The 14,006-nt window shown below is 47.4% G+C and overlaps 2 protein-coding genes across 2 annotated transcripts; one reads left to right on the top strand and one right to left on the bottom strand.

Annotated features, from left to right (window-relative positions):
• Positions 1-204: 204 nt before the first annotated feature.
• LOC119649877 (deoxynucleotidyltransferase terminal-interacting protein 1) lies at positions 205-8,796 on the bottom strand. The gene is made up of 4 exons (XM_038052253.1): positions 8,511-8,796; positions 8,270-8,455; positions 8,143-8,211; positions 205-1,257 (listed from the first exon to the last, which is right to left on the bottom strand). The coding sequence occupies exons 1-4, from the start codon at positions 8,634-8,636 to the stop codon at positions 298-300; spliced, it is 1,341 nt and encodes a 446-aa protein (XP_037908181.1). The 5' UTR covers positions 8,637-8,796; the 3' UTR covers positions 205-297.
• A 66-nt stretch (positions 8,797-8,862) lies between these two features.
• On the top strand, positions 8,863-10,150 carry LOC119649878 (snurportin-1). Its single transcript, XM_038052255.1, has 2 exons — positions 8,863-9,627; positions 9,677-10,150. Exons 1-2 carry the CDS (start codon positions 8,990-8,992, stop codon positions 10,101-10,103), a joined length of 1,065 nt encoding a protein of 354 aa, XP_037908183.1. The 5' UTR covers positions 8,863-8,989; the 3' UTR covers positions 10,104-10,150.
• The last annotated feature ends 3,856 nt before the right edge of the window (positions 10,151-14,006 follow it).

Below are 14,006 nucleotides of genomic sequence, written 5' to 3'. Positions count from 1 at the left end.
TTTTCGATGGCGGGAGGGACTGAGAAATGTTTCTGTTTAATCGGTTTATTATTCCCGGCATCAATGACGTGTGTCGTTAGACTTGTATGTCCTAAGCCCTCCGACTAAAAAGACGGAAAACCGCCAATGACAACCTCGAGCCTTACTCGCTGGCCTTGCTCGAATGTTGCTCCTTAAAGACTATCGAAAATAAAAACACAATCTCAAGTTCATATTGAGTCGTCTTATTATTACTTATTCAAATCGTAATTGACATAGAACGAAGCTCAAAATAATCCCATAATGACTACATTACACCTAACTACTACTTAGCTGGCTGCTCCCATCTATGGACACGACCTGCGCTTCATTGTTCCCGTTCAGTAGAGCCGTGAGAGTTGCGTGCTGAGAACTCAACGAGCTTTTTGGTTTTGTCGTCGTCGAAGTGGGCAAACAACCCCCACCATTTCCATTGTCAGCACCATTGGTAGAAGTCACCGACGTTACCAATGGGCTGCCTTGCAGCAACGCATTCCTCAAGTGGCTCACTCCATTAGTCACCGTGAACGAATTCGTTATCAAACCACGACTTTTAATATTCAAATCCACAAAAAAAGTTCGCATCTTCATAATAATGAAGTTCGGTACCTTGAACGCATGAAGCATCTGCAGGTTAAGATTATCCCGATTGCGATAGGTCTCCGATTGACTCAGTTTAATAACCTCATCAAAGACGAGAAAAAGGAATCTTGAATTCTTATTTTGGGCCGGTATAACCTTCTCCTGGACCAACCAGTTACGGTCTTCTTCGTCCGGAAGGTAGCGTATCAATTCAGGATGTTTGCTAGCCAATCGTTCACGCCCATCGGTCCCCAGGCCAAAAGCTTGGTTTGCTTCAACGTCCAGGATGAACTTCGTCTCGGTGGAGATATTTGAAGTATTCCAGAATATCCTTCTTCGTGATTGTTGCTGGTAGGATTGCTGCTGCTGTTGTTGCTGCTCCTCTTGTTGTTGAGGTTGTACGGGTTCAGTAACTACGTTGACCGAATTGAGACGCTGTTGTAGCTGCGAAATCGGCTTTTTCGGTGGTATCACAATGTCTTGTGTTTGAGTGACTACTTGCGCTGCTGGACGTTTTAGTGCTGATATCAGTTGATGAGTTAATTGGGTCCGCATTGTTGATGAATCGGGGGCTCGAAGGATCCCAACATTTGGACGTGTGCGAATGTTATATTGTGATTTGGAGTTCTCCAGAAGAGCACATGCCATTTTGCGGAGCTGAAAGGTAGTAAAAGAGGAAGAATGATCAGTTCAGTTTTATAAAAAAAAGTTGCGTTTGAAATGGGAGCCTAAACTCCACACACTGTTCCGGAGGTTGCTACAGGAGAACTCAGTCCATAAACAGCCTGGCCTCGATCAAACCTTCGAGGTGTTCTATCACGTCACTCGCAGCCATTAGTAAAGTTCTCACCCCTTCTGTTCTTTGGAACGTATACGACAACTTCAGTCACACCAGAGATAAACACACTTTTAATGGCGATCCAGTACTCATCGAAATTCTCAGTCTATGAGCCTGAATGGTTTACGCAGCAAAAAAAACTCTTCCACTTATAGCGTGAAATTTTAACGCTTGGGAACAGGCCAGATAAAATTGTTTGTCGGAGGGAACCGAAAACAAAAAAAGCCCAAATAATAGAAATTCGCCAAAGCTAATCCTCTCACGACACTTCAAGCATTCTGCTTATCCAGTGGATCATTGAAAAGGAGCCGAGTTGTCAAGACGACTTTGGAAAAGAGGTGTTTAGACTCGTAGGTTTTAGACCTGAAACTTTCCAATAGATTTATCCTTCACGTCGGTAAGCTCGTATTTTGCAACCGAAAACTTTGCAATGACCCCAACTCATAAGCGCTACTCACAAGACAGAAACCATATAATCTCTGGTTTCGGTCTCCTCCAGTATCTCCCAAGCCTGTCGGAAGCGTTTCTTCGAAAAACACAAGTGCGAATCCAAAACAGCTTGCATTCAATGTAAGAGGTTCGCTACGTTCCGGCGAAGCATGCTAACCGGAATCCAGGGCAGAATAGTTAATCCAGCGGCCCATTGTCGCTGATCTGGCTCAAAGTAACATATTGCTGCCAAAAGGGCTGACTTACCCTCCCGAACATATTCGTCTGTAAATGTATTGGATACCACAAGTAAAAGAGAGGGAATCCCAATTATCTGGCAGATTTTCTTTTAGAGATATTCAACAATTACTATTAAACGACAAAGACGGCGGCAACGTACCAGGCCAAAGGCAACTCATCAGACGCTACCCCACCTCAGTGGGAGTAACTTGCTCGACATCAAGTGGGTGCGGGATTATGCTCCCTCAATCCTCAAACAAAAATTCAATAATCACGTTCGCAGGAAACTTCTTTATCCAAGTTAAGGAGGTCTTAGATAACTGTGTTACCAGTACAAGGTCTGGAGTATGAGACGATCAGATCAATGTACAGATGGTGAAAAACTCTATTGAAAACGAAAGTTCTTCCCATTTGCGGCTGGAGTCTTCGGTTGGGAGCGTTCGACGACTTGCAATTCCACAGATAACAGTGTAGCCACTGGCCTGAGAAAGGACGTTAACCAAGTAAAATCCCCTATCCCTTCCATAGGTACTCAAATGGTAATGGTCAGCGCAAGTGATCACCACTCTTCCCCAACCCACAGTTCTCCAGCCTGTTTTTCCGGCAGCTCGCCACCTGAGGAGAAGTTAGTAGTGAAGTGAAAAGCAAGTCGTACAGGTAAACGAAAACGTCATGGGTCAAGTGGGCTTGGATGACTTTGTCTATAAGCCGCGTCATTGTTTAGGGTAGATTGCAGAATCCAAATGACATAGCCACGAAAGAGGTCTCATTAGAGCTGCAAAAACAGCATATTTCAGATCTAGCCCTGCGACGAATCTAGCATTCAGGAGACGACTAAAAGATTCCTTCGATCAAAGGTAGGAGCTCTATTTGCCACGAGTGCATTAAAGAAAGATGCATCTTGCCAGGTGTCATCACAAGGATAATCGGCAAAACCAGGCGCTCTTTAATATCTTCCAATGACATCCTATAAATCCTCGCACAAAGAAGCTTCGCGAAGGCGGGAGAGATTGAAAAGTTTCTTTGCTTGATAAGCCTAAGACCTCTGCTGTCAATGCCGTGTCTCGTTAGACTTGTACACTCTAAACCCTCCGCTGCAAAAGATAGGAAGTTGTAATAACAGCGTCGAGCCTTACTTGTGGGTTGGACTTCAACCGACGTTAATTGAAAACACAAATAGGGCAGGGGTCAGCCTGAACTTTCTCGGAAAAATCGGAACCTAGGTATAGGTTTTGGGTCGAAAACGGGGAGAGGTCATCCTCTCATTTCTACCAGAAAACGTGATGTCAGTTGACACCCTGGCTATGGTGGAATGGTTCGTTCGAAACACAGTTAAGAGATCAACACTCATATTCACACATTCAAAGTAATCATCATCATTGGGGTGTATCAAAACCGCTTCGTGTCTCTGTTGGTACTCGCGCAAACCATCCGCGAGAAAAACATCGATGTGGCCATACTAAGTGAACCATACCGTAACCGCGGTGGTAGCGTTTGGGTCAAAGACCAAACGGGCCAAGCAGCGCTGTGGACTTGTGGAGAACAAGCCTTCCAGGAAATAATGGAGCACCCGGAGGAGGGCTTCATTAGAGCGAAGGTGAAGGGCATCCACATCTACAGCTGCTATGCTCCACCCAGCGCTACACTCGTCGAGTATGAGCGGATGCTTGCTGCTCTTGTTTTGGATGCAAGAGGACGTTCGCCGATCAATGCATGGGCTCTTGAATGGGGCAGCCGGATAACTCATGTCAGGGGACGTGTTCTCCTCGAAGCATTCGCGGAGCTGGACGTGGTACTGACGAATGTTGTGTTTTCGTACACTTTCCGGGGAAGGGGCCTGGGGTCTATAGTGGACCTGACATACGTGAGTGCCACTTTAGCCAGTAGAATCGCTTGGCATGTCAGTGAGGACTATACTCACAGCGACCACCAGGCAATCCGCATAGAGATCAAGAGCGGATCGAGCTCGAAAAAGAGTTTTCGCAGAATGCCGGGTGGTAAGCTTGGCTGGACAGTAGAAGCTTTCGAGGGGGACACGTTTTCCGCAGTGCTCAAATCCGACATATCCCTGAATGGTACGGCTGGAGAGAAAGCCACCCAGATCACTCGATGGGTGACGGAAGCATGCGATGCTACTATGCCCAGAAGGCGATTGCTCCCCAGTAGGCAACCCAACTACTGGTGGAACAACGAAATCGCAAGTTTGCGAGCCGCATGTTTTCGGGCAAGGAGGCTTTGCCAGAGGCTCAGGGGAAAACCCGGTGGCGACGGTCGAGAGGAGGCACACAAGCAATTGTGTGGCCGCCTAAAGGAAGCCATTCGGAGGAGCAAAAAGAACTGCTTCAAACAGCTGTGCGACCATGCCGACATAAACCCTTGGGGCGAGGCTTACAAAGCGGTGATGAAAAGGCTGCGGAAATCACCCCAGGTGACCTGTCCGCGCCTCCTGAAACACATTGTTACCACTCTGTTCCCTCACCACGAAAATAGGGGAAGGCAAATTTTTGTCCAGCCAAATGACGACATAATACCGCCTGTAACTGTGGAGGAGCTACGGGAAATATGTGGTAGGTTCGGTGACAACAAGGCCCCAGGTTTGGATGGCATCCCGAACCGAGCTTTGAAACTGGCAGTGAAGACTAGGCCCGAACTTTTCGCCAACACCTTCAAGGCGTGCCTAAAAGAAGGAATATTCCCTGCCCAGTGGAAAAAGGAAAAGTTGGAGTTACTTCCAAAGCCTGGCAAGCCACCTGGAAACCCAGCGTCTTATCGTCCTATCTGCCTGTTGGATACAATGGGGAAGATGATGGAGAGAGTCATCTACAACAGACTCCTGCCCATCGTCGAAGCCAGCAATGGTTTGTCGGAACGCCAGTTTGGTTTCCGACGCGCCCACTCTACGGTGGACGCAATTGGCATGGTGGTAAACCTGGCAAAAGGTGCACTGATTTCTGGCGGCTGCTGTGCCGTGGTGGCGTTGTATGTCAAAAACGCATTCAACTCGGCCAACTGGAATAGAATTAAACGGGCGTTGGCTGACATAGATGTCCCCGGATACTTAGCGAATTTGGTGGAAAACTACCTCTCCGAGAGGACTCTCTGGTACGGGACGAATGAGGGCCCCAAAGAGTACATTGTCACAGCCGGGATACCACAGGGATCGGTACTTGGTCCCCTGTTGTGGAATATCATGTATAATGGGGTGCTTGCTCTTCCCGTCCCAGAGGGGACTACGATTGTCGGCTTTGCTGATGACCTAGCTGTGGTTGTTGCAGCAAAACACCCAGAAGATGTGGAGGTTTACGCAACAGAAACAGTGAGAGCAATAAAGTCCTGGCTAGAAAAGGCCGGGCTGACCTTGGCGGACGCGAAAACGGAAGCGGTCTTAATAACGAAACGCAGGAAAAATAACACTGTAAAAGTGGAGGTCGGTGGACATACGGTCTTATCAAAGCCGACTATCAAATACCTGGGGGTAATAATTGACACCAAATTGAGTTTTAGGGAACACCTAGAGTATGCATGCCAAAAGGCAGCCAGTGCCACCACGGCACTTGCAAAAATGTTGCCAAATATTGGTGGGCCGAAACATTGCCGGAGGTTGGTTTTAGCCGGAGTGGTGCGCTCCATTCTGCTCTACTCGTCGCCTGTGTGGGCAGAGGCGCTTGCAAACTCTCAGAAACGGAAGCAGGTAAACCCGGTTTACCGGCGGATGGCTTTGAGGGTTTGCAGTGCTTTTAGAACCACATCAGATGAGGCAGTATTGGTAGTGGCAGGCATGATCCCGGTTGACATTCTGGCCAAAGAAATGAGTGTCCTGTACAATGCAAGACATATGGAGAGGCATGCACAGCGTAGAAATGTGGCAAGGTCAGAGTCGCTTGATCTCTGGCAACGCAGATGGGACGAGTCTACGAAAGGTCGGTGGACGCACAGGCTCATTCCCAACATTAGGGTGTGGCTTGAGCGAAAACATGGGGAGACCAACTACCACATTACCCAGTTCCTCACGGGACACGGTGGTTGCTACAGGCAGTATCTGCACCGCTTTGGGTTGGATGATTTTCCGAACTGTCCCAGATGCGATGGCATACCGGAGGATCCAGAGCATGTGATGTTTCACTGCCCACGATTTTCGATGGAGAGAAGGAGCTTAAACCAGGTGCTGGGCAGGAGCGGGACCCCGGAGAGCTTGGTTACTGAGATGCTGGAGACCGAGGAGAAGTGGCTTGCGGTTGGCTCCGCAATCATCCAAATGCAGGAGGAGTTGCTGAAGGAACAAAGAAGGAGGAAAGCTGCAAATAGGAGAAGGATGAGTGCCTAAGAGCAAACCTACCCCGCGAAGTAATACCTCAATGGTGGTCCCGCGGGGCTGGGGCTGGAGAGACCGGGGGTGGTTTTTAGTGGGTGTGAATCCCACACGCGCCCGCTGTAGTTCCGCCGTTCGGGCGGCGGAGCTGCGGCGGACGTGTCTTTCTAAGATTTTCCACCTCCGTGTACGCACGCATAAAAAAAAAAGGGAGATATCACACAGTGCAGGAATTATAGAGGTATCACGTTGCTGAGTACCATCTATAAGATATTCTCCACTATCTTGCTAGGCCGCACAGCACCTCACGCCCAGAACATCATTGGCCCATACCAAAGAGGCTTCACTCCAGGCAAATCAGCAACAGATCAGATTTTCTCTGTGCGGCAAGCGATGGAAAAACCACCAGCTATGATACCATAGCCAGGGTAAAACTGTACATGGCCATGAGAGAATTCGGTATCCCGACGAAATTAATAAGACTGACTAGGCTGAGCCTGACCAATGTGCGAGGTCAGATAAAAGCAGCAGGATCACTCTCAAGACCATTCGACATCAACAACGGTCTATGATGAGGGGATGCCCTATCATGCGTCCTCTTTAACCTGGCCCTGGAGAAAGCGATTCGTAATGCTGAGCTAAATGCAAGAGGTACGATCCTCTTTAAGTCCACCCAACTACTGGCCTATGCTGACGATATTGACATCATGGGAAGAACCACCCGAGACGTACAAGCTGCCTTCATCCAGATCGAGCAGGCGATAATGGGCACGAGATCTTGGGCTGCACATCAATGAAGGCAAGACAAAATATATGGTGGCAACGTCAGCACCGAAGACGAATCAACCAACATCAAACCGCACTGGTCAAACAGGAAGAATAAGGATAAGAGAATACAACTTTGAGACCGTTGACAATTTCTCCTATCTAGGGTCGAAAATCACAACCGATAACAGTTACGATGATGAAGTCCGCGGACGGTTGTCAGCCAACAGAGCCTATTTCAGCTTACAAAAACTGTTCCGCTCGAAACGTCTCCGGTTGTGGATAAAATCCGGCTCAATAGGTTACGGTGGGCGGGTCACTTAATCTGTATGGATGAGGATGATCCCACCCGGAAAGTCTATAAGGGCAATATCTATGGTAGAAAAAGAAGACGAGGCAGATCCTGCCTAAGATGGAACAATGGCGTAGGCCAGGATGCCAGACAGCTTTTGGGGATATCGAATTGGTGGACCTCGGCGCAAAACCGATATGTCTGGAGTTCCTCATTAAGGCAGGCCTAGACCGGATACCGGTTGTTGCGCCGTTGATGATGATGACATTGCTGACAGTTCTGCTTCAGAACTGCCTTCTTCTCAGGAGAGTCCCATCATCTTACTTTGCTTGAGGCCCGAAAGTCCAGCTTATATCGTCTGAATTTTAGGTGAAGTTGGGTAAAGCGAGCATCTTTACGCTCGAGCTGAGGAACACATTCTAGAAAGCAATCGAACACCGTTTTCGATAGCGAAAAGTCGCAGCCGTGGGGTAAATTCCTATCCAGGACGTTGTTGTCGCTTCAGTCGCAAGAAAGATTTAAAATTTGCACAAATTTCGATCCCTTTTATTCGCCTCTTACAACAAGCAGGGAATTCCTTGAGTGGATTCTTAAACTTCAATTCATTGGGGTCGCCCTTGGAGTTGGTTTTTATGGGAATTGATATGTTATTAAATTAAAAATACTCACAACATCCTCCGAGCATACTTGGTCTCCCAAATTATTCTGCAGGTTCTTGAATGCAGGCTCGAAATAAATCTGAAACAAAAATTCGTGCATTATCCGTTTCCGCCATTCTCCAAAATTTATTTCATACATCCATGAAGTTCCTAACCACCGTGTCAATTTCCTTATTGAATGCCTGTTGGACGTTGATTCTCAGCAACTCCAAGGACCTCATCAAGGACTCCGAGGACATGCGTGGCCCTATAAAAGCGAGGCCGTATCGCTGGTTCAGCTTGGCCAGGTAACCGTCGGCCATTTGGGGAGTTATCGAGTTCATCTACCAAACAAAAGTTTATTAACCACTTCAAACCAAAAGGATAACTGACACTCACCAGACAATTATTTCCTTTCGAGGAATTGGTATTCGAGGACGAAATTGTATGCGACGAACCGTTCGAGTCATCCGACGAGTGATGCAAATTGTCGTTTGAATGCTTCCAACCGCGCTGTATGACCATTTCCTTGATGAATTCACACCACCGCTCGATGTAATTTCACGGCCACGAGGTCAGACACGAGTAATAGTAAATGTTTTGTGTGTTTATAAACAAAAAGTGGGCGAAGGATGCGATATTGATTTTTCCGGAAGTGATTCCATGTGCGTGTAGGGTTGGCCAATAGATTTCATGACGGGGGTTTACCCGTTTGTCGGCTTATGGCAGCACTAATGGCTGAACATATGATTGTCAGATTGGACCGGCACGCTCGGTTTTTGATTTTTGTCGGGTTTCGTGTTTGTTTACATTTTTGTGGCCGTGGTTCGGTTGGAATAACTTTGTATATCCGTCCGGCCGCCGTCATACCTTGGACTATGGAGAAAGTAAAAGAATCAAAGTTCGCCGGGCTCTACAAAAACAGCGACAAACTGCAGGAGGCGCACAGACAGGAGGTCAGAAGGAAATTACTGTTGGAGGAGCAGAAACGGTTGAGGGCCTCCAAGCATGACGACCTCAGGCACATTGAGGAGTTCATCGAACGGGTCCAACGGAGGAAACCGCATTTTCGGAAAAGACTTCCAGACGAGAATCCAATCCAACTTTCGGAATGGATGAAGGAACGCCCCGAGGACCTGGAGCAATGGTACCTGGTGCCTTGCCCAAAGGGAAAAAGATGCCTCCTCATCGCCACAAATGGCAAAACTGAACTCTACAACAAGAACGGATACTTTATCCGATCATTTCACACAAATTTGCCCGGTGATCGGCGAGCAAGGCAACAAGTGACGGTTTTGGACTGCATCGTCGACCCGAAAACCAAGAAGATCTTCATCCTCGACATAATAGCGTATGGCGGCCAGGATTTGGCCAACTGCGATACCCAGTTCCGCTTCTACTGGGTAACAACAAAGTTCTCAGAAAATCCAAGCTCAGATGATGAAGACTACGAGCTTGTCCCGCTTCCTCACTTCGATATGGCAGACGAGGTGGCAACTGCTTCCTGTTTCGAAAGGTTCTAAACTTATTTCTTGCCAATCACACGACTGAAATCTCCGTTCTAGGTTCCCGCAATTCGAAGATGACTCCCCTAAACTCGACGGTTTCCTCTTCTACCACAAAGACGCAAGTTACACGTACGGCACCACCCCCTTGGTTCTCTGGCTGTTTGCATTCATGGTGCCGGAGGTCCTGATTTACAACGTCCACCCCACGTTCATGATGAGCCAACCGCCCGACTACGTCGACTATCTCCACTACATCACACAATTTGACGAGGCCATGCTGAAAAGGAAGGCGAAAATCAAAGAAAAGTGCAACCGGAGGAGCAGCCAAGGGAAAATGGACGAAGATCCTGAGAATGGATTTGATAATGAACACGAGCAGATGGAAGGCGACGGAGGTGAAAGTGAAGAACTCAATGATGTGGAGACGATAGTTGACCGGGAGCGAAGACTAGAGATGGAGGAGACGACGCCATGCTTTTTCTAGATGTACTTTTACGTGATAATTTTCGTTGTTAATAAAATTTGACTTGAAAGTGATACATTTCTTTTTCTTCAACCTTTATCCCGTTCATAAGCTGGATGCAATCGCAAAACTTTTAAATCCCCATCCAGCGTATCAAGCCGCCGTTGTTTCTGCCAGCCTTTTGGTCGCTAACCATCGACTTCAATGTTCAGACCCATCTTGGCAAGTGAATTCTCGTCAGCGCGAATTACGCGGCTATACCATCGAAGACGCCTCTCTCGCAGTTCTTCCACGATTGGTGCAACCCCAGAGTACCCGTCACATGCAGTACAGATGGTGCTGACCGTAGGAGCCTTGCGCTGAAACCAACATCAGGGACCTCCAGGAGAAGAGAGCCTGAAAACCGACTAGAGACCACACGTCGAACCGGAGGTAGCTGGTATCAGTCACGGTTTTCTCTCTCCGGCCCACTTTCGAGAACTGACAAGAATGCCGGCTGCCGGAAACCAACCAGTCAAACTGTTCCATTTCGTAAAATATGACGACTTTAACCCAGTCACCGTCACCGATGTGTAGGACGAGATGACCATCGACGGTATGCGTCCCTCGAAGTGCACAAGTAGCACTAACCAGAGCATGCATCTTCTTCCTTCTTCTTAGCCTCTGTCCCGTTCACAAACCTTGACCGCATCCGCCATTTTGTTCTGTCAAACGCACAAGGCAATCACGAGGCTTTCCTTTACATCCACTATATCAGGCCACTGTTGTTTCGACCAGGCCTTTTGGTCGTTTCCCATTGACTTCAATATTCAGATGCTTCTCTCGCAATTTTTCCATGATCTGTGCCACCCCATATCATCATAATCAACGGCGCAACAACCGGTATCCGGTCTAGGTCTGCCTTAATAAGGAACTCCTGACAACCCGGTTTTGCGCCGAGGTCCACTAATTCGATATCCCTAAAAACTTTCTGGCGTCCTGACCTACGCCATTGCTCCATCTCAGGCAAGGTCTGCCTCGTCTTCTTTTTCTACCATAGATATTGCCCTTACAGACTTTCCGGGCTGGATCATCCTCATACATACGAATTAAGTGACCCGAACACCGTAACCTATTGAGCCGGATTTTATCCACAACTTGACGGTCATGGTATCGCTCACAGATTTCGTCGTTATGTAGGCTCCGGAGTAGTCCATCTTTATGTAGAGGCCAACAATTCTTAGGAGGATTCTTCTCTTGAACGTGGCCAAGAATTCGCAATTTTGTTGCTAAGAACCCAATTCTCCGAGGAATACGTAAGGACTGGAAAGATCATTGTCTTGTACAGTAAGAGCTTTGACCCTATGGTGAGACGTTTCGAGCGGAACAGTTTTTGTAAGCTGAAATAGGCTCTGTTGGCTGCCAACAACTGTGCGTGAATGTCGTCGTCGTAGCTGTTATCGGTTGTGATTTTCGACCCTAGATAGGAGAAATTATCAACGGTCTCAAAGTTGTAGTCTCCTATCGTTATTGTTCCCGTTTGACCAGAGCGGTTTAATGTTGTTGTTTGGTTTTCGGTGCTGACGTTGTCACCATATATTTTGTCTTGCCTTCATTGATGTGCAGCCCAAGATCTCGCGCCGCCTGCTCGATCTGAATGAAGGCAGTTTGTACGTCTCGGCTGGTTCTTCCCATGATGTATGGTCGCCTCCATATTTAACCAATTCGGCTGTAATTCCATCGGTTCCTGGCGACAGACTTTTTCTTCTATACTTGGTGGTGGTAGTATTTTTCTGTCGTCTTCAGTTAGCGGGAACTCCAACTCGCCGATGTTCTGGTTCTCCAAGAGTTCATCAAAGTACTCAACACATCACTCCAATATGCTCATTCTGTCAAAAACCAGATTTCCCTCCTTGTCTCAGCAGGATGAACATCGAGGTGTGTAAGGCTTCATCCTGCTGACTTGTTGGTAAAACTTCCGCGCCTAGTGCGGTTGCTCCCTGTCCTATTCGAGTGCACAGACCTGTTGGTTCTCCCAGGCTTCCTTTTTCCGTCTGTGAAGTCACTTCTCCAATCGCCGGAGTACGTGATAAGTTTCTGCGCGTGCCTGCGTTCTTTGAGAACGCAACATTACTCGGTATGCAGCATTCTTGCGTTCCGTTGCTAGATTACATTTATCGTCAAACCAGCCGTTTCGACTCTTCTTGCGGTTGGGGCCAAGTATGTTTGTGACCGTATTTATGATAACTTCATCTCCAGGATCTCTGTTGACTGCGGTTATTGCGGCTTCCATTTCCCTCTTATAGGTGTTGCGGGGGGCTGTGTTGTGGATGGCTTCAGTGCCACCCCATATCCTTCGCGGATATCGTCGTTTCGTATGTGATCATGTTACGCCACTAGCCCAAAGCATCATCTTGGTCTCCGTTACCGCGAGGCGTCGTTCATTCTTTTTATAGTCAGTTAAAATTCAGAACCATAGAAGGCGAGAGGACGGACGACACTGCAGTAAATTTTGTATTTGAGACGTTCGTTGATACGTCAATCAAAAAAGCCACCGACGACTCTTCGAACTCTACTTTTCGGATCGTTGTCGAACAATCGAAACCAGCGCACGAATTCTTCTGGCACTCGATTTTGTCGTAGACAACATCTTCTCCAAATCCAGACAAGCAATGTAAAGAGGGCGATGCTTCTCACGGTGTTTCTCCATGAGTGACCGCGCAGCGTGTATTGCATCAGTAGTTGCGCAGTTCTTGACAAACCCGGCTTGAATCACAGTTATTTGATTGATGTCCCGAATACGGTTGTCAAGAATGTGTTCACCAATTTTCATGGTATGAAACAGGAAAACAGGTGTTCTACCTTCCTCAAAAACCGGTGTTCACGCCCGGTAAACCTGATACGAGAATTGGGTTGGTTGACAGGCTTGGTGACCGTGTTGGTGCCAAGGTGGTTCCACGTCGTACTCTCTTCCTAATAACCCTCTAAGCAAAGGGTTTCACTAGAAGATTCCGTCCAGGAGCCTTCCGACTTTTTAGAAAAGGATGTGTTCCTTGAACAGAATCTTACTGAGCCTCGTAGTCTTGATGATCGACTTGTACTTCTTCAAGCAATCTGTACCTGTAGCAGATATTGAAAATCTCGATGATCAGCTTCCTGAGGCTGGACAGATCTTCATTCCACCATGGTGACAATGTCTTCTGTCTGCTTTTCTCGTTTCAGGAGGTTCCTGCGGTTGGTTTCTGCACAGCGGTGCTACGACTGTCACCGACTGTACTGTCCTCAACGGCTACTGTCTCCTGGCTAGATCTCAGTAGCTCGTCCTCCAATGATGCGCCTGGGATCACCACCCCTTTTTCCATCGTCCGTTTTATGTATTTTTTTGTCGAGTCAATATCCACCCACGCTGGTCCGACCACTAGGGTGAGAGTCTTATTTGAAAGTGAAGGTACCTAAGGTATTCAGAGTTCGCATAATAAAGACCAAGCTCCCCATTGGCCACGCAGCCCTCGGTGCATGTTGTTCCACCTTGGCTCAAATTTAGTCTACTTAAAACGAACTAAAACTCGTTGCTTTTCCAATAACGCCGAAGAAATGGATTGCTTCTCCTCGACTTCCAGGTGGCGTGGCCGTCACTTTGTAGTTGTCTATCGTATGATACGCAGGCCCATCTGCTGGACGATCCAAAAACCATGATGTGTTAGTTTAAACTTCATCCATGGCCTTTTTTTAGCTTTGCACGCGCCAAGCAAGCGTCAGCTGTTTGTTAAGAATTTCATAAATTCTGTGAAATTTCGTTTGTATTTCAAAAAAGGTTAAATCTTCAATAAAGGAAGCAAATTGTTTCGTATTTATTCAATCGATAAAGTAACAAAACGAAATTTAATTTTTAGTTCTTTCGAAATTCAAACTTTCCCGCCTTCTAACGTCACACCCGAAGCTTTT

This window comes from Hermetia illucens, chromosome 2, assembly GCF_905115235.1.
Source record: "Hermetia illucens chromosome 2, iHerIll2.2.curated.20191125, whole genome shotgun sequence".
Lineage (NCBI taxonomy): Eukaryota > Metazoa > Arthropoda > Insecta > Diptera > Stratiomyidae > Hermetia > Hermetia illucens.
The sequence above is the reverse complement of the archived record's forward strand: the minus strand, read 5'-3'. Positions and strand labels throughout refer to the sequence as shown.

Bases quoted from the DNA above. Each gene is read 5' to 3' on its own strand.
- LOC119649878 (XM_038052255.1), top strand. From the start codon at position 8,990: ATGGAGAAAGTAAAAGAATCAAAGTTCGCCGGGCTCTACAAAAACAGC. The intron at 9,628-9,676 runs GTTCTAAACTTA...TCTCCGTTCTAG, and splicing joins ACTGCTTCCTGTTTCGAAAG to GTTCCCGCAATTCGAAGATG.
- LOC119649877 (XM_038052253.1), bottom strand. From the start codon at position 8,636: ATGGTCATACAGCGCGGTTGGAAGCATTCAAACGACAATTTGCATCAC. The intron at 8,456-8,510 runs GTGAGTGTCAGT...TTTGTTTGGTAG, and splicing joins CGAAAGGAAATAATTGTCTG to ATGAACTCGATAACTCCCCA. The intron at 8,212-8,269 runs GTATGAAATAAA...TTTTTGTTTCAG, and splicing joins TGGTTAGGAACTTCATGGAT to ATTTATTTCGAGCCTGCATT.